At 42.4% G+C, this 22,224-nt stretch overlaps 1 protein-coding gene across 1 annotated transcript in view; it reads left to right on the plus strand.

The window, feature by feature from the left end:
• LMAN1 (lectin, mannose binding 1) overlaps window positions 1–22,224 on the plus strand; it is a gene marked incomplete in the record, with an annotated part of 407,951 nt that overhangs the window by 125,173 nt on the left and 260,554 nt on the right. Inside the window, 3 exon segments of the mRNA XM_044066156.1 lie at window positions 11–143; window positions 6,788–6,978; window positions 18,245–18,315. Of these exon segments, the coding sequence (XP_043922091.1) occupies window positions 11–143; window positions 6,788–6,978; window positions 18,245–18,315 (395 nt within the window).

Raw genomic sequence — 22,224 nt, forward strand, 5'->3', positions numbered from 1 at the left:
TACTTAAAAGCCTTCACCCGATACAGAAATTCCGGAGAAAGATAAAGAAAAATACCAAGAAGAATTTGAGCATTTCCAGCAGGAACTAGATAAAAAGAAAGAAGAATTCCAAAAGGAGCATCCTGAAATACAGGGAGAGGCAAGTGAGTAATTTTGCTTAATTCCTTTGGTTAATTTTTGTTAATCGCGCAAGTGCACTGTAAATTAATGACCAAGTTCAGGCATGATGCATAAGTACCCAGTACGTATTTTTGTAAGAGCATCAGTTTTTGCATTTAAAAGATGTTTAGTAAACGACATTGGATTGTGTAACAAGTAAATCAGGATGGGAAACTTAGAATTACATCCTAAGGGATAGTAGAACTGAAGGAAATTTACATTCAAACAGCACCATTTGGTTACAAAGAGAATGCATATGTTTTACAAGGGTAACCGACCCTCTAGCACCAAGGCAGGAGTATCTGTCTTTATCACTTGTGACCCAAGTTTGACTAATGGCATGGGCACCAAGTGACCTGATTGGGGCAGTGCCAAAGGTTGCCTCGCCTTTCTCTTGAGGAAGGAAAGGCCATCTTACTCTTGCAGTGGCCTGAAGTAACACCTGATGGCGATAGGCATATTCCAAGAAAGTTTACATAGGAATGCAACCAGCCTCTCATGCTGCAGAAAATAGAAGCATGCATCTTACTTCCGTGCCTTTTGAAACGAGCATTTGTTTTGGGATGTGTTGTCGCTGCAGGAATTTATTTCGACTGTCAGATTAATGACATACCAATCTGGTGCCATCCATCAATGTCCTAACTGTGGCAGAGTGCAAGAGCAATTTTCTGTCCTCCATTTCTTTCCACGCAGCAGAGCACACGCCACACTTTTGTGTGCATTGATGATTTGGTTTACTTTGACCCTTGTTCCATTGTTTTTTTTTTCCACTCTCCTTTACCATCCATAATCTCAGATATCTAGCCTTTTTCCATGGAAAAATTCTCCATGTCTGTCTGATGAATTTGGGCATCATGGGGCAATGTAGAAATTGCCTCATGTACACAGACAACCCTCTCCTCCAACCACCCAACACTACAACCTGTGAGATATGTACTTAGCCAAACTGGAGGTAAAGCTCTCTCCAACCAAGGCTGAATTTGACAGTTGAGGAGATGGTAAACACTTGCACCACACCACACTCATCACATAGTCTCACTAAATCTACACCACCAAAATCCACACACAAACATTTGCGGAGGCTCAGTAATAATCTGCCCAAGCAACAGAGACCTCCAAAGCAGACATGCAAGCAACCTCCACCCCCCAACACAACCCAAATGAGACATAGCCCGCACACTCGGTGTGCCACTCAACCACAGCCAATAAGGCAAAACAATGTACACAACACAGTAGTCATAGGTGACGCTATAGTCACGCACTCTTATGTCCCACTCCCCAGGCTAAACAAGGAGAAGGGTACTGTCAGCTGCCTGTCGGGTGCCAGGATCTGCCACATAACCCACACACTTAGGTTATTCCACAACAAGTACAAATATGGTCATTGTCATGTTGGTGTGAACGATCTGAGACTTACCTCCTTGGACTACATGAAAAGAGACCTGGAAGAGGACTCTGATCTTGTAGCCCAGGCAGGTATGACCCTAGCCCTGAGTAGCATTCTGCCATCATCCAGAATGATACCACAGTACAAGGACAAAATAATGGACTTATTGGCTAAGCTTCTGGCGGCATTCAAAAGGGATGCAGTATCGGTCTGCCTGGGATGACATTGTCGACAGACTACGATGCTTTGCCAGAGATGGCCTGCACCTGTCACCTCTTGGATTTTGGATACTGGCTAAGGTTCTTGCCACCCGTATTGTGCTTTTTTTAGGCAAGGTTCAAATGACAAATTCACCACCGTTCATTCCGTAACAGGAAAAGGCAAGCAAAAACTTGAGGGTGATGCTATTCGATGCTAGAAGTCTAAATCTCAAAATGCACTCACTCGAGGCACTCCTCAAAATGGAGATATCTGTGCAGTGACTGAGACCTGGTTCATGGCTCCAGAGAGCACCCCTGCACTACCAGGCTATAAATCGTACCACACTTTTCGGCCATGTAACCTGGACCGGAACACCAAAGGCGAAGGTGTGTCCATATTCATTAAGGATATCCACACCTCCAGACTAGTTGCTCAGCATAATGCATCCGAGGTTATCCAAGTGCAGCTAACCCTGTTCAAAACTGCAATCCAAGTTGTAGCTTGCTACAGATCCCCCACCATGCCCCAGGATTCCCACTCCTCTTTTCTTGATGTACTGAAAAATATTAGGGTTCAACCAAACACCCTAATAATGGGCGATTTCAACTACCCCACCATTAACTGGGAAAACTACTCATGTACCAACTCCTTCGCTCAACGCTTTCTGAAATTCATAAACTCCAATGCCCTGGATCAACTTATCCACACCTCCACCAGGGGCAACAGTATCCTAGATCTAGTCATTACCAACATGAGTGACCGGTGTTCCACACCTGACTTCAGTGCCTCATTCGTCTGACCATAAGCTAATCACCCTAGATGTCCACATCCTGCCCCCACCCACCATTAAGGAAACCACAGTAAAATATTTCTCCAAAGCCAACTTCATGCTTCTTAAGACAAAGTGGTGAACTTCATGACACCCATGCAGATGGACAATACAGTTACGACTACTGAATCCTACACAATTGCACTTTATAAGCACTTACATGAGTGCATGGATCATGCTATCCCAAACAGAACCAAGATGCTGTCCTCCAAAAAAAGGAAGCCAATCTGGTGGTCCTCTGCCATAAACAAACTGTACAGCAGAAGGAAAAAACTGTTGCAAAAGAGTAAAATCCCATGAGTGGAGGAACTCCCTTGTCAGCCTCAGTAAAAAGCTGTGATCCCTCATAAAATCCTCCAAAGCTAGTTAGAAAACAAAATCGCCACTGATTCTAAAGACAACCACAAAGCATTCTATAGCTATGTCAAGAATCTCAATGGTAACACTCTGATCTGCTTTGAGTTACAGCACAATGGCACTAAATATACTGACCCAACTGATATTGACAACATCCTGGCAGATGGGTTCAGTGCTAACTTTAACCCCCCTCTCATCCCCCTAAAGGGCCCACCTCTATACCGGAAGAATGCAAAGTTCCTGTAATCACGGCTGCACAAGTAAAAACCACACTCTCCAAAGCCAAGAACACAGCACCCATGGGACCAGACAACATCCCAGGCTGCATTCTATACGAGCTACAGAACGAACTGGCACCCCACCTGAGTACCATGTTCAATCATAGCCTCACCTCAGGCTTTGTGCCCACTAAATGGTGCACAGTGACTGTTATTCCACTTCACAAAGGGGAAGCCACCACGGACCCTGGGAACTACCGCCTCATTAGCCTGACGAGCCTGGTTTGCAAGGCCATGGAACGTATCATCATGGAATTATAAACAAAGACATTGGTAATCTCCAAACTCTGGACCCCAACCAGTTCGGGTATGTAAAAGGCCGATCATGTCTCCTAAACCTGATACTACTTTGAAGCAGTCACTAAAGCCGTAGACAAGAGTAAGACTGTTCACACAGCCTGTCTAGATCTTGCCAAGTCTTTCGACACCATCCCCCTCTCTGGAATTATAGATGCTCATTAAACTAGGTATAGATCCCTATGTCACAAGATGGTTTGCCAACTGGCTCACTGACAAAGCCCACACTATGAAAGTAGCAGACTCCAAATCTGCCTTCAGACCAGTGACAAGTGGAGTACCACAGGGTTAAGTCCTGGGTCCTCTCCTGTTTGGTATCTACTTCTCTGAAGTACAGGCTAACACAGAAGGTCTAGTTCACAGATGACTGCAAACTAGGAGCCATAATCTAAACTCCTAACTATGTGGACATCCTACAAAAGGGCCTCACTGAGACAGATGCCTGGTGTCAAAGCCATGGCCTCAAGCTCAATGCTAAGTGCATTGTCATCCCCTTTGGTAAAAACTCTCTACCCATGAACTACAACATAGGCAGTAGTGTACTTGACACCGAAAGTGTGATAAGAGACCTTTGGACACAGGTGGATAGTAGTCTCTCCTTTGAAAATCACATCGCCACAGTAGTCAGAAAATCCTTCTACATGGCACACCTCATCACAAAAGCTTTTTCACCCAGAAAAAAAGGTCATTGTTCCCCTCTACTCATCACTCATTCGACCCATTATAGAGCACAATGCCCTTTTTGGTATGTACCTCACAGGACATGTACAACAACTGGAAAGGCCGCAGAAATACCTCACGTAGAGGATTACCGGCCTCAAACAGGTGCCCTACGCAGACAGTCTCAAACTCCAGCTTTACTCCAGCGCATATCGCCTTCTCAGAGGTGATCTCTGCCTAACATACAAAGCTATGTCAAACCCAGAGCTGACATGCTGCACTTAAAGAAATCCCAATTCCTCCGAGCTACATGCTGTAGGGACCTAAACCTTGTCTGTTCTGTTTTAAAAAAGTTCTGTTTATCAAAAATTTAACTTTTTCTGAGAAAATAATTTTAAGCTATGAAAAATTACTGTCAGGTGACTTTTGTCATGTTTTACTTTGGAGTATTCTGTTTTAGAACTATTTTCCTACATAAAAATTGTATTGATTTACTTTGGGGGGGGGGGGGTTTAGGCATATCCTCTGCGGCTGTTGGAGTGCCCTTAGTGGGTAAGAGAAACCACTATTGTCTGCATTGGAAGAAGGGACAGGGAACTCATCTTTGTCAGACTCTTATGCCAGTCACTGGGGAAGTCTTGCTACTGGCACTGGAACTATTAATGAGAAGGCTTCTTAAAAACCTTCCTGACGATGTAAAAGTTGAAATTTTGAATTTCTCCTTAAATCGAGAAGGTGTTTAGACCTGCCACTATAGCAGATTCAGGGAGTTTTTCAGATTTTTTTAGCCTGCCTTCCTTCTCTGAAATTCTCAAGGGATTTACAGCTATATTTCCAGTATTTTATAAAAAGCAGAATAAGAAGACACAGCAAGATGCTGTAATTAGACTTTCAAAATGCAGTAGCAAGGAAGTTTCAAAAAAATTAGAGCCCCTCTGGAAATGAGGACAGCCCCAACTAGTCTTTGACTATGTGCAGAATGTTCTCTCCTTCTTCCCACCCTAGCAAGGCCCTTTTTCTTCCCAAAGTCTGGATCTTCACTTCTGTTTGCATCGTATAGTCTCAGGCAAATATATTCAGAGTGTGATTCATCTGGGATGCAGATGGCCATGAGAATCTCTCCCTCATTTTCAGGGGATTCTTCCCCATCCGCCATATCAGACTGCCTTTTTTTCCCTCTCGTCATTCAGCATCTGCTAACACAGGGGGGGGTGATAGTTGTCCCTCCTTGGACAGGGAAGGTTTTTATTTAAGAATCTTTCTGGTACCAAAGGAAAACTTCATGGAGATCATTCTTGGATCTTTCCTTTCTAAACCATTTTGTGAAAGTTCCAAAGTTTAGAATGTTATTCCTTGATGTCCTATTACTTCTCATTACCTATTTAAGATGTTAATGACTCCAGATTTAAAGGATGCTTATCACTTTCCTATAGCAGCAGATTTCAAAAGTTTTGAGTGTGTGAATTACACTTTCAGATGTTCATCACTCCTACTGCTGCAGTAAACTTAGGCTATATACAAGTTGTATCTTGCCCAGGATACAGCAACCAGCTAGCTTCACAAAGTTTGGCTTCCTCACACACGTTCTCTCTGACTGCTGATTGGTCAGCCTCAAGACGGCAAATCAACAGTCGAAATGTATACAGACTGAAAACTAAACCAGACTTTAGGCTTTTATGTGGACACTCAAATACCAATGACTGACTAAAAGCATCATTTATGAAACAGATGATTAAGGTGTTATGTTAAAAGTGTTAATGTTTGCAAAATTATTTGTTCATAAAGCAAGCGACTTGGTGAACTAATGTAGTGTACGTGCTGGATTCGGTTTGCAAAGAATAGGTGTAAAATAAGGATCATGGCTACAGGAAATCATTTTTAGATGTTTGGATGATCATTTATATTCTGGACAGATCTTTAACTTCCTTGGGGTTTGCGGTTGCAATCTGCCACCACCCGGGGGGGGGGGGGGGGGGGCAGACGTAACCACTCTTTTTGCTTTGCATGTTTCTTGCTTCCTGGTATTGGTCCTTTAAAAAGGTAGTGTTAATTGCAGTTTATAGAGTTTATTTTGTTTAGGGGAGGAAGATATTACTGAGTTTTGTGCACATTCTGCTACTTTCTGTAAAAGGTCTCTGGCTGGAAATACTAAGAATTTACAGGTTTATACTGACTATACAAAGTTAGTCTTTTTCTTTGGTTCTATTTCTCTTGGTAAAAACAAAATTAGTCGCTGAACAAATAAAAATAAGTAAAAAAAATAAATAAATAAATAAAAAAAAAGGTGTCCTGAAAGGAAACTCTAAACTGAGAGGAGCACTTTTGTCTGCTAAAGTCTATTTTCAAGAGCTGTAAGGGTGGCTATAATAACTGTTAATGAGCTAATGATGTTTGTAGCGATGTGCAAACCACCTCCCCCTGCTTAGTTCTATAAGACTTTGGTATAGGCCCTGGAGGTATATGGATACTGTCTTATAGCTGTTAAGCAGTTAAAAAAAAAGGTGAGCCCCATTCATTTAACTTCAGATTTGTCTGTTGTGTATCTAGCGAAATTTTGAATAGTCATTTGTACTGTGTATTTGGCAGCATTTGGTGAAACTTTTTTTTTTTTTAATACAGCTGATATCTATGAATCTGTTAGTGAGCGTGAACTACGACAGATATTTGAAGGACAGAACCGCATTCATTTGGAGATCAAGCAGCTAAATAGACAGCTGGATATGATTCTGGATGAGCAAAGGAGGTACGTCTCTGTGGTGACAGATCAGATTGCAGGGCGAGGAACTAATTCCCATGGCCAGCAGGGACAGGTGAGTGTACAGTGGCATCAGAAACTTGTATCCCAGCTTTATCAGTGCACCATTTGTGCAATCAGAATAGTGCGTTCTCCTACCATGTTGAGAATGCTTATTAATTCTGATTATCATTGTTAGCATTATTACTCCTGTGCGGTTTAATGCTGTTTGTTTCCCTCTCCCAGCTAAGAAAATAAGTTTTCAAGAGATATGTTAACAATCTTGCTAATACTGGACTGAAGTAACTACAGTCTTGTTTCATACTGCATTGGACATTGTGGCTATTGCTTTAAAGTAGTTTAAGTAATGAACCTGCTTAATGAAGAATTCTTAAGTAATCAAGGAGAATATTTTAAGCTTTTTGTTTGGAACTGAGTGTGGATTTGTTGCTGTTTTCAACTTTTATTAGCTAATGTCCAGTTGTGATGGTACAGCAAAATCATCCCTGTTACTTTGGACAGCACCTATGGCTTCTCACTTTTTTTTCTTTTGCTAAAGATGATTTGGTATAGAGAGATGCAGTACAGTTTCAAAAATTCTTTAAAAGTGTTGGCTTGTGCATGTGAAAACAGATCATACTGTTTCAGTTGAATCTTTGCAGGAAGACTGTATCAAATGAAAGACATTTAAAAGTAAATCTGACATAAGTGTGAGTGAGTTATTGTGCTGAGTTCTGCTAGCTCAGTACATTCATAATGCATTTTTTGATTAATGTTACTAAGGAGTGCCTTGTAGCATGAAGTTAAAATCAGTCACCTCCACCATTTTCCTGCTCTGTAAGAACAATTTTTTTGTTCAGTACTAAGAAGGCAAATACCACTTTCTGGATCCATTGTAAAATGTAGTACCTTACTTCCCCACATGATTAAGTGCAAAGCAGCATGTCAGAAAACCACTCGGCGAGGAATATTGTTTCCCATTCCCCATGTGCATTAGTAGGTATGGCACAAAAGGAGGGCTGCGTTGCACAAACGCCTTTAATAAAGCTTTTGAATGTTTTATGTACCCTTTTTTTTTCCAGTCTGATCATTCTAGCACTTTCCTTTAAAAAATGTGCTTTGATCTGATGTCCGTTTTCATTTTATCCTCGACATATGGGGTCAAGTTCTGAGCATTGGAACCAGTTCTGCCATTACTGTAGCTCCCGATGGGCAAAATCCTTCTAGATTTACCCTTTTCCCCACGATGCTCCTCTCCCAGTTACCGCCAATCTTTTTTTGCTGATTTTACTGACAGACTGATTCACCATTTCTCTCGAGCGATCTGTATTTTGAATTCTTCTTCTATTCGTTCATTCTTTAATTTCACTACCTTTTTCCTAATCGTTAACTTTAGAACTCTACCCACTACTTTCTCAGTGTTTTGAATTTGTCTTCTCCCCTTTTCTTCTTTTCCTCTGTATACACTTCAGTGTAATCACGCCTATCATTGCTGATAGCCTTTCTAGTTTTTTCTTACTGCCTTTACAAAACAAAAAAAACCTTGTTCTTAATAGTGAGTGTTCCTGATGTTCTTAGTGTTTCACTGTTGCAGTCATCACATTTGGGTTATCTGCTTGCAGTAGTCCTCAGTCGGAGAAAATGTCCACAAAGATTAGTACAGCAAATACAGTAAATACACTACACTTTAAAGTACAGTGCAGAGTCAAAGCTTAAAGTGCAGTTTCAAGGCCAAGAAAGAAGCAAAAAGCAAATGTGTACTGTAAGGAGCACGTGTTACAATAAACAATATTGTTGAAAGGACATTTTGTTGTCATTTGGTTGCATTCATCTGTGGCTAGTACAGTAAGCCCACATTGAGTATAGAAAGGAGGAGTTGCAATCTTTCATAGAAGGTTAAGGTATGATAAGATCTAATTAAATTCAGCTACCCAGGGTCAGAACAATTACATAACCAAGAAATATGTAAATGGGACCAGTGGAGAATTTTGAAATTGTTTTCAGTGGCCCTAATATCTACAGGGATGGTACTCCATGCTTTTGCAAAAGAAATGGAAAAGGAGTCCCCAGAGCTGCTTTTGCCTTTGTCGGCCAGTGCATTTTGGATCTTAATAGGCGTTTGTTAGTAGACCTTGAAGAGCAGGAACTCTATCGGGATAATATAGAATTTGATAGGCTATTGTAAGCTGGTTATATGTGAGCAAGATGAGTAATTCTAGCCAGGATAGTTGCTTGATTGCTATGCAGTAATGTGTCCTGAAGGGTGAGTCAGTCACATACCTAGCTGTTTTATTATAGCAGTGTTTAGTTTGTTGGTCTGCGTTGTTTAGGTTGGTGAGTATGGGGGAGGCAGAGAGGAGAGTGGATAGTAGGTGTGTTCTTGCGATTGTGGCTTTACTGTCATTGGTGAGGTACTTTTTTCATCTATGTAGGGTTCCAAGTTTTTATGGACTTTATTGTATGTGCAATGTGTATATCGAATTTCATGTTGTGCTCTATGATAACCCCTAGAAGTTTGGTGTGTTGGACAGGTGTGATAGGGGTGTTATTGGCTGAGACTATTGTGAATGGTGGTATGGCGTCTAAGGCTCTAGTGGGATAGAATATCATTAACTGTGTTTTATTGGGGTTAAGTATTAGTTGAGAGTTGGCTAACCAGGTTTCAACAGCTGTAAAGGACTCATGTCAGTTCCTGAAGTTGAGGGAGTGTTGGGATTGAGCAGATTAGAGTCATCGGCATACTGGACTAGAGTGGTCTGCTGGGTAGCTTTGTGGAGTTGGTAGGTGAATATGTTGAAAAGAGGAAGTCCAAGAATGGATCATTTGGAGACCCCTAGGGTGACAGGTAGGAAGTGAGTTAAGGAGTTTTGCCATTTTACTGCTTGTTGGCGATTTTTGTTAGTCTTGAAACCACGCTAGTGTGGAGTGGCTGAGATTAAGATAGGAGAGAGCAGAAAGGAGTTTGAGATGGGAGACCTTATCAAAGGCCTTGGAGAGATCTAGGAATACAGTGGATACTAGGTTACCATTGTTTCAATGTTGGTTTACTGTGTTGGTAAAGCTAATAAGGACTTTGGTAGTACTGTGGTTGGGACAGAATCCATGCTGGATGTTGGATAGCAGTTTTAGTGAGGAGATTGCGCATTATTTGGGAATGTGTACATTTTCAAGGCTTTTAGATAATGGAGATAGAATGGCTATTGGAGGGTAATTGGACAGTTCCACAGAGTTGCCTCCTTTATGGAGAGTGGTATTACATGCAAAATTTTCTGCAGAGAAAGAACACGTTCTGATAGAGCGGTTAATGAGCACGGAGACTGGGTAAGAGATGGTTTTGGCTGCGATCTTTAGATATTCGGCAGGTAATTTATCAGCAGCCAATCTAGTCTCCCCTTACCAAAATACTTGAAAATGTTTTCATAAACATTTGCTAGACTACCTCCTACAGGAAGAACTATCCCTTCTACAACATGACTTCTGTCCTTCCCATAGTGCTAGCACTGCCATTCTAGTCTATGTAGATATTTTCAGTAAAGGTAGAGAGAATGTCAAACTAGTCTCTTCCTTATTTCTAGATTTGTCCAAAGCCTTCGAGACAGTATCACAGCAAAACTCCCTCTCCCAGCCCCACCCTTTTTTGTTTCAAAAAGCTGACAGTCCAGTAGGCATCAGTCAGTAAAATTGCACTCCATGCTCTCTTCATACCTCCCAGTCACCACCCGCATACCACAAGGCTCTCTTCTTGTTCCCATCCTCTTTAACATTTACCCAGCACCTCTGTACATCCACACGAGCCCTCCGCAATACAATACAAAAATGATTCAACATCTGTCAACATGGTACACTTCTAAATAAAATTACTCTGGAAGATTTGTTTAGGTTATTGTCACTGTTAGTGACAGCCTGACCCCATGTGTAAAAATGGGGGGAAAGGGGGGGTTGTGGATGGATGGATTTAACAAGCAGTGAAACATGGCTTCATAACTCACAACTCATGCTCAACCAAAAAAGACAAAACTGCTACTAATTTTCCCCAAATCCCCCTCTCATGAAAAAACAAAGTCCTGTTTCTTAATAATACAACCATTGAAGTCACTTCCCATCCAGTAGGGGTGATGGTGGATGATTATCTTGCATTTGACCTGCGTATACAAAATTGTATAAGAATAACTCATTAAAAACTAGGGATCCTTTACAGAGCCAAAAATGTTCTCACTGACCCAACTAAAACTAAACTTCCCACTACTTATCCTCCCCACACTTCTTTATGGCCGTCCCATCCTTACTGGCTTCACAAAAATTAAAACTTTAACAATGCTATAACAAAATTGCTAAATTTACAGCAAATACTCCTTTCAGAAACCATCACTGTTTAACATTGAAAAGCCTAAATTGGTTAGAACCGTCTTGTCAACTAACATATACAAATCTCTTCTTACTGCCTATAAAATTATCCAGCATCCATCTGCCTGTCCAGCACTAAAAACCATTCTACACAACTGTGTTCCCAGTCGGTCATTGTGATTCAGTGACCAAAAACTCTTGTCTGTCTACAAACCTGTCAGATCTGCTGGGCAGTGTCTGTGCTCATACAAGGTTGCTAAGGTCTGGAACTCCTTACCTGTATCCAAAAAGTCAATACCCTCCACCCCTTACTTCAAAATTTTTCTGAAAGACTTCCTAGCTAAAATCTGCTTATGTTCTTGCTCAGAAACAGAGTAAACTATATCCCTAAATGTGAACAAGTACCTTTTTCATTCTTTATACCTAGTTACTCTCCCTTCTTCACTTACTTCCTTATTTCTATCAAATTATCTTCCTTAATTTTCTCTCTAAATATATCATAAGCCTGTTTTTCAGCACATCATATTGCAATTCCTGTTTGTATTTAGACTAACTTACCTTAATTTCTATACAAACTAAATTTTTTTCTGAATATTAAATGATTGGTTAAGAATAGTTACAAATTAAATGACCATGTTTAAATAAATTAAATACAATATAAAAACTGCCGATGGTTTTTATTTTTTGAAGATTGTAAAATTATTATTTAAAATGTTTTGTGATTTGGAGCTTTTCTCCGTGGGCCATCTCTGAAAATGGGTTTCTACCCAGTCGGACTGTAATACTAATCACATTTCAATAAACAGTGCTTTTCTCTGTGGGCCATCTCTGAAAATGGGTTTCTACCCAGTCGGACTTTAATACTAATCACATTTCAATAAACAGTAAGTAAAAATATTACTTCAAGCTCATTCAAATGAGTATTCTCTTAGGCTTTGTTTCAAGAAAGTGCATCTAGATTGGATAGCTTTTGCTAAAAGCAAATCTGTGTCATTTATTTTCTTTTACATTTATCTGAAATAAGTAGCCATAAATAAATGCTTTGAAAAGGAGCCCATTTGCAAGCAAGTTATGTATTCCCTATGTCATTATCTAACCAGAAGTTAATTGCTGCTAGAATTTCTTGTGTTATTTCTCTGTCAGTGTAGACTCCACTCTTAACATTCTTGATTAAGCCTTTCATATCTTTTGAAATATGAGAATGATCTGACAGCAGTCTTGGGAGAATATCCATTGGTGGAACACAATGGAGTAGACAATCCAGACTTGAACCTTTTTTTTTTAAATTAGAAAGGTTAAACCAAGATTTAGATTTTTGCAATATCAATAGTCAGGGTGAGTGTATGCCAGAAAGAATTCCTTCAACAACTGGTGCTTATTTGATTATGGGGAAGCATGTACTTATCTGAAAGCTGAGCTAATTCAATATAAGCAGAAAGTGTGAGTTTTACCTAGAGGAAAGTGGGAGAGGATTGAAAGGAAGAAGAGTATAGATAATGAAGGGTAGAGCTGAGGGATGCTTAACTGACAAGTATGTGGCTGCAGCGAAGTTACCACTGGTGAGACTAAGAACTGTAGTCTTAGATGGTTGAAATGGGAAGCAGGTGAGATAGAAGGGGGAGTGTTGTGGTTGAGAGAGCTAATAAGTATGGCAGTTTTAAGTGGTTTCATAAAAAGGACGTAAGGGTAGTAGTGCAAGATCTTTCTTTAGAATTAGAAGACATGACTGGAGTATGGAGGAGGTAGGGGTGAAAAGGGCAGAAGTTGAGGGTAATAAATATAAGTAATATGTGAGGGAGGGGAGAGGTGGAATGTAGTGAAACATATCTAGAAAGTGGTTGGAGAAAGTAGGGGGCCTGAGGAGACTAGGAGAGCAAGGTAGGGGATAGGGAAAGAAGAAAGGTATGATAGAAGTGGTGATTTAAGATGCTTGGGCAAGAGCCAAGCAGACAAGATGATGGTCCATCTAAGAAGGAAGTATGTGAAGGAGAGTAAGGAATGGGGAGAGGAAGAGTGTTTTAATAGATCTGAAAGTTGGCTAAGAAAGGAAAGGTATGTAGCCCATCCAGGGATGTACATTAGAGGTTATTTCACAGAATTTAGAGCATCAGTTAGGGTAAGGCTGTTGGTGTGATAATAGAAATCCAGAAAAGTAGAGGCATTTCAGTTGTATAGATGATAGGGGTGTAAAAATGCAGATGTTGTGGAAAAGATGTTTATGCAAACATGGGGTAGAAACTTTAGGGCCTTTTGTTTTGATATGGAGATGATAGGAAGGTTCTAAGAATGAGAACATGGTGTTATTACCGTCAAAGGCAGGTGTAAAGAACGGGGTAGTGCAAGAACTGAAAGAAGGCGCAGAGTACAACTGTGGGAGGGGGGGTGGCATCAGAAGACTGAATGGGTTTGGAACAGGTAAAATTCTACAGGAATAGTGCAGAACTTGAAGTCACAGGCAGAGAAAAAGAAATGTGTATGGAATGCCAGACTTCAGTAGCTTTTTCAGGAAAGTTGTCACCATTATTGAGGAGATGAGGTAATGAAGAGAAATTGGGAAGAGAAGAGAATGAGGGGAGTTCTGCAGCATTGGTGGGATGATAGGATATGGATGAGGTGGAGTGTAGTAAAAATGAAGCTCTTGTTGCTGTGCACTCAGGTATGTTGTAATGTATACAACTACTGCTTAAAATAAGTTATGCAAAAAGGTATCAAATGCATAATGTTTTAGGTTCAGTATGCTGTTGTAGGAGGAGAGTGCAATAAATATTGTATATATAAAAAGTATGGTAAGTTCTTGCCACTGGCTTCCAGTGTTGTTAGCACTAGATCTATTGTCATCTTACAAGATTTCTTCAGAAATGCTTTGGTGCATGGCATTTTTGTGGCTACCATGTGTGCATCTTTGAATACTTTTGCAAGATGCTATAAGCTGGTTGTCCCCTCCAGATCAAGCTCTACCTTTTGAGCTATATAGTCTGTGGTATTCTTTGTGATGAGCAACCAATAGGATAAGCTTTAAATAAATATTCCAGTTCAAGTCAGGCCAGCTTATCTTATAACAAATTACAAAGAGCACTAACCACTTAGGGTGAAGAACAGGCATTAATGCTGGATGGAAGAACAAGGTGGGATGAAAATGCATATTTCTCCACTTTCTGGGTGGCACTGCACTGTAAACACAACTGTGACCCCCCTCTCTTTTTGCATTAGTCACTTTGAAGTGTTTCTGGATGCAGTCTTTTGATTTTTTGCTAACAGCTGACTGAGGAAAGATAACATTACATAACTTAAAATAAAGTGACTCATGGTCAGAAACTGAAAAATATGCACCATTTTGTCATTTCTTCAGCTGTTTGCAGTGTCCATTGCCCATGTAATATTTTTAGTAGCAATATATATTTATATATTTTTTTGTTGTTCATAGGTAGGTATTGTGCTACTAAAAGAGGATGACAGTGCACTTGGCCTTGAGCTTGAGGCCATGACTTTGACACCAAGCATCTGTCTCTGTGAGGCCCTTTTGTAGAATGTCTGCATCATTAGGTGATTCTGTTGTGGCTCCCAGTTTGCAGTCATCTGCGAACTTTGTTAGCCAAAGACCTTCTGTGTTGGCCTGCACTTCATAGAAGTAGATGCCTAACAGGAGAGGACCCAGGACCGAACCCTGTGGTACTCCACTCATCACTGGTCTGAAGTTGGACTTGGGATTCAGCTACTTTTACTATGTGGGTTCTGTCAGTGAGTCAGTTGGCCACCCATCTTGTGACATAGGGATTTATGCAGAGTTTAGTGAGTTTATCTATAATGCCAGAGTTGGGGATGGTATCGAAAGCCTTGGCAAGGTCAAGATAGGCTGTGTAACACTACCTTGCCCTCATCTACGGCTCTGGTGATGGCTTCAAAGAAGTTAATCAGGTTTCGTAGACATGACCTACCTTTTACAAACCCAAACTGAATGGGGTCCAGGGTTTGGAGGTTACCTATGTCGTTGTTTATAAGGTCCAGGATGATAGGTTCCATGGCCTTGCAGACCAGGCTCTTCAGGCTAATGGGGTGGTAGTTTTTGGGTTCCGTGTTGGCACCCCCTTTGTGGAGTGGGATAACCGTCGCTGTGCGCCATTCAGTAGGCACATAGCCTGAGGTGAGGCTATGATTGAACATGGTACTTAGGTGGGGTGCCAGTTCGTTATGTAGTTCGTGCAGTACACAGCCTGGGGTGTTGTCTGGTCCCATGGATACTGTGTTCTTGGCTTTGGAGAGTGCAGTCTTTACTTCATCTGTGATTACACGGGCTTTTGCATTCTTCCGGTATTAAGATGGGCCCTTTAGAGGGTGAGAGGGGGGTAAAGTTGGCACTGAACCTATCTGCCAGGACGTTGGCAATATCGATTGGTCTGTATATTTAGTGCCATTATGCTGTATCTCAGAGCAGATCTAAGTGTTGCCATTGAGATTATTGGCATATAGCTGTAGAATGATTTTTTTTTTCACAACTGGCTTTGGAGGATTTTTTGAGGGATCTCTGCTTCTTGCTGTGGCTGACCAAGGGAGTTCCTCCAATCTTGGGATTTTTGCAACAGCTTCTTCCTTCTGTTGTAGAGTTTGTTTATGGCAGGGGACCACCAAATTGTCTTTCTTGTTTTGGAGGATAGTGTCTTGGTTCTATTGGGGATGGCACGATCCATGCACTCATGTATGTGCTTATACAGTGCATTTGTGTAAGATTCAGCAGCATCTGCATGGGTGTCATGATGTTTGCCACTTCTGTCTTAAGAAGCATGAAGTCGGCTTTGGAGTAGTTTTTGACTGGTTTCCTTAATGGCGGGGGGGGGGTGGGATGTGTATGTCTAGGGTGATTAGCTCGTGGTCTGATCTGAGCAGCAAGGAGTTGATCTTTGGCGTGGAACACCAATTACCCATATTGGTAATGACCAGGTCCAGGATATTGCTGCCCCTGGTGGGAGTGTGGTCAAGCTGATCCAAGGCGTTGGAATTTATGAATTCCAGAAAACGTTGAGCTGATGAGTTAGCACATGAGTAGTTTTCCCAGTTGATAGTGGGGTATTTATCTTATTATAAATTTGTTAACCGAGAAAGTCCGACTTGGAACAAGCCAATTTTCAGCGGAGGCCTGGTGAGAAACACTCCAGACACATGTCTTTGTAATGTAGTTGAACTCGCCCATAATTAAGGTTGTACCTTAATGTTTTCCAGCATCTTAAGAAATGAAGAGTGGGAATCCTGGGGCATGGTGTGGGATCTGTAACAAGCTACAACCTGGATTGCAGTCTTGCCCAGTGTTTGTTGCACTTGGATATAATTTCAGATGCATTTTGTTGAGCAACTAGCCTGGAGGTGCGGATGATGTTCTTCAGGTTGGGTTTGTGTAACTGCCCTTAATGGGTATGATTTTGATTTTCACATGAATTTTTTTTTTTTTTTTTTTTACCATGTCCTCTTCCCCCCCAGAAAGTGAGATTTTTCTGATCTTGAATATCAGCCTGATAAATCAGGTCTGTATTTAGCTAGCATTCTCCTGCTTAGAGTAGTGAGCCATTTTTCTACCTGTATGTGGTAGCTATTTTTCACTGCTGTGGAGACAGCAATGGAGGAGCTGGACCTTGGCCTTATGGGGAATAATACCATATTTGAGAAGTGAAGAGGCCAGTATTTTCAACAATGTCAGAAACCTCATTGCTCAGGGTTGCCCAGTAGCCTGCTGAGGTTGGACTTCGCACAAAATATGGTAACCAGGACCTTGTATTGCCATGTCATAAGCACCTGTGATAAGGTGGGGCAACATTTGTTAAAACAAATGATAGTCTGACAGAAGTTTTTAAAAGGAGGTGCAAGCATTTCTATGTAAAGATCTGCCACTGTGAGGAAGAGGTTGCAAACATTAGAAGTGAGTCTGTAGGAGGTCTGGGTAGAAGTAATCTAATCCCCCCCCCCCCATTTTTATTTTTGCCTTATAAGAAGCAGATGAAAAGGCCATGACACTGCTAAGTAAAGACTACATTTTTTCAAGACCAGGATGTAGTTACTCTCGCTCTGTGTTGGTCAAAGTGCTGAAAATGAGGCTGCATTTACCATTGTGTCACAGGAGGGAAGTTAACTACATAAGATACTGTTGATGAGAATGGGTTGGACAGAGGAAGATCAGATGCCTTCAAAAAACCTCCGTTCTGATGAAAATTATAAGTGGGCAAGGAAATGGAGGGCCATTAGGGCTTCAGAATGCAATGGGAAAAGAATCACAGGAGGCAAGGGAGCCAGAAAGGCCATCCAGAGAAAGCAAGGACTTTTTTTCTATGTCTAAATCCATAAGAGTAATCCAGGATACAAGAACATGGTATTAACTTAAGATAAGCAAATGGTATAGTTAATGGTAATGAATTACTGTAACAGATATGTCATAACTTCTATGTGCTTTTACATGTCTTGCATATCTTTATTCGGTCTAGGTTCTATAGATGGCAGCCTGTTGGCTAAATCTTCAGTAATAAACATTGGAAGGAAACACAGAGCCGGTGTCTGCTTTCAGTATGGGTAGCAATAATGATGATAGTAAAATATTTTCACATGGTCCTGTTGTCTGTTAAGTAAGGATTCCAGTCATAAATTCACTGCTTCTTTCAACTAGGTAAATCCTGTAAATGCTAAGTATAGTTGTGTCATCGAAAAGTTGAATGCATAAAAAGGTGACTGCTGTAAATGCCAAATACAGTTGTATAATCTAAAAGCTGAATGCATTTTAATTGGCACACACCATTTTTATGTTACTGTTTCAAGGCTTACAGCATAAAGCAGTGTCTGTTGCTCCCTAACATTGCAGCTGCTGTCATGGAATTAAAAGCCTCTTCACCCCCCCCCAACCACCCACACTGCACAAGAGCTACTTAGGGACGCTTAAAGTGATGAAATAATTAAAAATTTTATGTATGAAAGCATATTTCATACAGGCAGTAACTGTGTTCTGGCTTTCTTTCCTTCATCAGATTGCAAATGAAGAGCTTGATAAAGTTTTGAAAAACCAAGAGAAGGTTTCACATCAGGTGAATGAAATGAGGTAAATTTGTCAGTCATCATAATACTGAAAAAAAATATATATTATCCTCTTAGCTTTATTGGAAATGGTCAATTGTATCCAAACTGCTGACTGCTTTGGCTTTTTCTTCCCCCTGTGTAATGGACTTGTGTCTTCAGAATGGTTTGATTTACTCTTCACAGCAATATAGTAGGATAGTGACAGGTCTGTGCTGTTTCAAATGCAAAAGAGTAGCTGCTGCTTAAATTTTAGAAAAAATCATTTTAATTTCGAGTTTTTATGCTTCACTATTTAAAACAAATGAAAATGTTTTATGCAGATGTATTTTTGGTACTGAAACTGGACCGCCACCACATTTTAAAATGTGCGATAGTACACTTAAGAGAAGCACACATGAAAAAAATACTCCACATTTAAAATTAATATTTTGCTAATGTTGCAATTGATCAGTTTGATTGCCATTCTGATTTTGACTCCAGCAGCAAGTAAGTTACTATACACCTGGTTACTGAACTTTGTGTTGCACACTGCAAGAGCTCATAGCACTAAAATTAAGGAGCCATCATCTTCTCATATGAGATGAATGTTCATGTCTGTCAGCAGTAATAATGTTAAGTTGTCTATCTCACCTTCATTCTTGCTGGATGAGTTCGGAGCCAATCCTTGGCTCCGACTCGGCCTTCTACTAAAGCTTGAGAGCTATTTACTGGCTCGAGGCCTCCCCATTATCCCATAATGATTGGCGCTAGATACCCAGATCTCGTTTGCCACTTCAGCTATGAGGTTGCGTTCTTACTGGCTCAGGTCGTATTAATCCTTTTTTTTTCTATTTTCAGCTAATATTTAACTATTTTTCTTAGTTAGATTGTCTTTACCTTGTAGTATAGTTATACTGTGTATCCCCTAGTTTGTCCCACTTAGGATACTTGTTTTCTGTTAGCGTTTCTACCCCCCCCCGTTTCTTCTCTATTAGTGGCTAACCCCCCCCTTGTTGTACTTATAGGAGTAGTGTTTAGCGTTCTAGTTTTTTTTTGTAGATTTTTATTGAGATTGTTAGCTTATCTAGTGCGGGCGTGGGAGTGTGTCTGTGTGCTTTGTTTAAGCACTAGTGTAATTTTTCTCTCTTTGGTATCCCCGGACCAGTATGTCCAAGGATACCAAAGTTTTAGGCTTCAAGAAGTGTGACTCGTGTTGTCAGAAGATGTCTCTGACAGACGGTCACACTTCTTGCGTTTATTGCTTGGGTTCCCTACACCTGCAGGACTCCTGCTCAGTCTGTCATGCCTTCAGCCCGAGAGTCCTGCAGGAGCATAGGAACAAGTTTATCTTGAGAGGCCTAGTCAAGCCAGAGGGATCCCCGGCAAAGCCTCAGTCGGGGAAATCCTCAAAGCCCGCCAAGCCGTCTGCTCCCAGTTCAGAGCAGTCGCCGGGCGGAGCATCTGCCTCCTCTTCGGCTCCAGCAGTAGCCGATACTTCTAGACCTCAATCGGCTCCAACTTTACTGTCTGTACCGTCATTGTGCCGAAAACGTTCTAGGTCCCCTTCCCTAGAATCTGTTCGCTCTGCTCCGAGGTCACCGTTGCTTCAGTCAGAACGAAGCCATAGGTCCCACTCCTCTCGGTCTTCCAGGTTATCCGACCATGACTTGGAGAGGGTGGTCAGTAGACTACTTAAATCGCAGGCCCTGGCCAAGATGTTAACCAGCCCTTCTCAACAGACTGTGGCTGTCCCGGTGTCTTCAGCAGTTCCTCCTCCGACTCCCCTGAGCTGGTTGGGGTTCGAATCTTGGAAACGTCTGAGCCGATACCACACCTTTCTGCTCCTTCGTCGGCTCCGATCTCTTCATTGGTTCCTTCCTTGGAGGGATCTCTGTGCCGGGACTCCCTCCTCCACTCCGAGGATGCAAGTGGCATCGGACCCTTGTCTGACCCCGTTCTCCCTCTCGGGGCTTCGGCGCAGCTGAGCTCTGCACCAACATCGGCCTTGGAGCCGTCCCTCTCTGTGCCGGGAGGGGTTCATGTCTCTTCAGAGTGGGGACCCTCAGCTCTGCCTGACTGGGGCGCCTTCAAGGTCATGAGAAGCGTGCTGACTCATATGTCGGCTCCTCGATCGGCCCCTTTGGCTCCTCCCCCCACGATGCCTGCATCGGTGTCTGTCCGCCCTCCTGACCCCAAGTGTGGAGAGCAGATGCTTCAGGCCGCCCCATTGGGCATATCTTCCGAGGACTCCCCTGATCATTCAGAGGAGCCCCCTCTGAAGAGAAAATGTAAGAGGAAACATGTCGACTCTCCCGAGGTCAGTCACGTCTGATACCGACTTGGAGGATTCGGAAGGGTCCTCAAGATTTCCCTCTGAGGATGTCTCTTTTTCAGACATCCTAGAGATCCTTAAGCAGAGGGGGAACTGGACTGCCCTTAACCCTTCCGAGGGCGAGTCGGCGTACCTGGACGCGTTTGGTTCTCGCCCTTCCACCTCCGCCCTTCGACCCGCTCATGGAAGTGGTGGCTCGAAGGGCGTGGTCAGCCCCGGACACAGTGGAACCAACTCCCCGCAGGCCCACTAAGTTCATTACAACCCCATCCGACAATTTCTGACAAAAGGTGTCCCTGTTGATGCCATGGTGGTGGCAGCAGCCACTAAGGAGGAGTTGGTTGACCCTTTGGTGCCTGTCCATCCACCTAATAGAGAGTCTAGGACAATGGACAGGTACGGGAAGCGGATGTTTTCTTCAGTGACCTTTTCCATGCGGTCGCTGAATTATCTGTGCCGTTTCACCCGCCTTCAAAGGGATCTTCTCAAGGAACTGGGTGATACCCTTCAGTATCCATCAGCTGCGGGGGCTCAGGATAAGATTAACTCCCAGCTGGCGACCCTTAACTCTATCGTCAACTCCTCCATGCGGCTCATTTCTTATGCAGCCGATGGGGCGAATAGGGCCGCAGGTACAGGCGTGGCTTTGAGAAGACATGCCTGGATGCGGTTATGTAACTTTGCTGACCCCTTTAAGGCGTCCTTCACCAATACTCCCTTCGATGGTTCGGCTCTGTTTGAACCACAGGTGAAGGATACCCTTACCAGGTGTGAGCAGGAAGGCAAGACTCTCTCTGCTGTGGGAGTTCGTTTTTCTACTCCCTCTAGACCGTACCCTAAAGATCAGAAGAGTGGAAAAATGTGGTTTCGGAAACCCCAGGGAATCGTGCCTGACACACGTGGCGAGTTTCCCTCCAGGGGCAGAGGAGGGAACAATAATAGATGCCGCCCAAGGGGCAGGGGAGGTCCGCAGAATCAGGGTAGCAGAGAGTCTTTCTCTGACAAACCCTTTCAGCACCCTTGAGGGGCTGCCCCGACTGTCTACCTTCGGAGGCAGTCTGGGGAAGATTGTCACTGTACCCAGAAGCCTGGCAACTCCTCACACAAGACAAATGGGTATGGTCCATCATATCCGAGGGTTACAAAATCCCCCTTGTCCACACCCCTATACAGACAACCAGGTCCCTTCCAGATGTTCCACCCGGTCTAAGGGAACAAGCACTGCTAGAAATTTCAAAACTGCTAATAAAAAAAGGGCCATCCAGCCAGTCCCAGCAGACCAGCAAGGATCCGGGATTTACTCCAAGTTCTTTTTTGTACCAAAAAATACAGGGGACTGGAGACCCTTTTTGTATCTCAGCAGGTTCAACAAATCTGTTCAAAGAACGAAGTTCCAGATGGTCAAGCTTCAGTCCATTCTACCTTTTTTGGGTCAGGACAATTGGATGCGCTCCATAGACCTTCAGGATGTGTACTACCATATCAAAATGGACAGATGCTCCAGAAGGTTTCTCCTCTTCCCGCTTGGGAGCCAGCCACTATCAATTCAGTGCCCTGCCCTTTGGTCTCACCACAGCCCCCAGGGTTTTCACCAAATGCATGGCAGTGGTTATGGCTCAC

Source organism: Protopterus annectens, chromosome 1.part0, assembly GCF_019279795.1.
Source record: "Protopterus annectens isolate FY-2018-M chromosome 1.part0, PAN1.0, whole genome shotgun sequence".
NCBI lineage: Eukaryota > Metazoa > Chordata > Ceratodontiformes > Protopteridae > Protopterus > Protopterus annectens.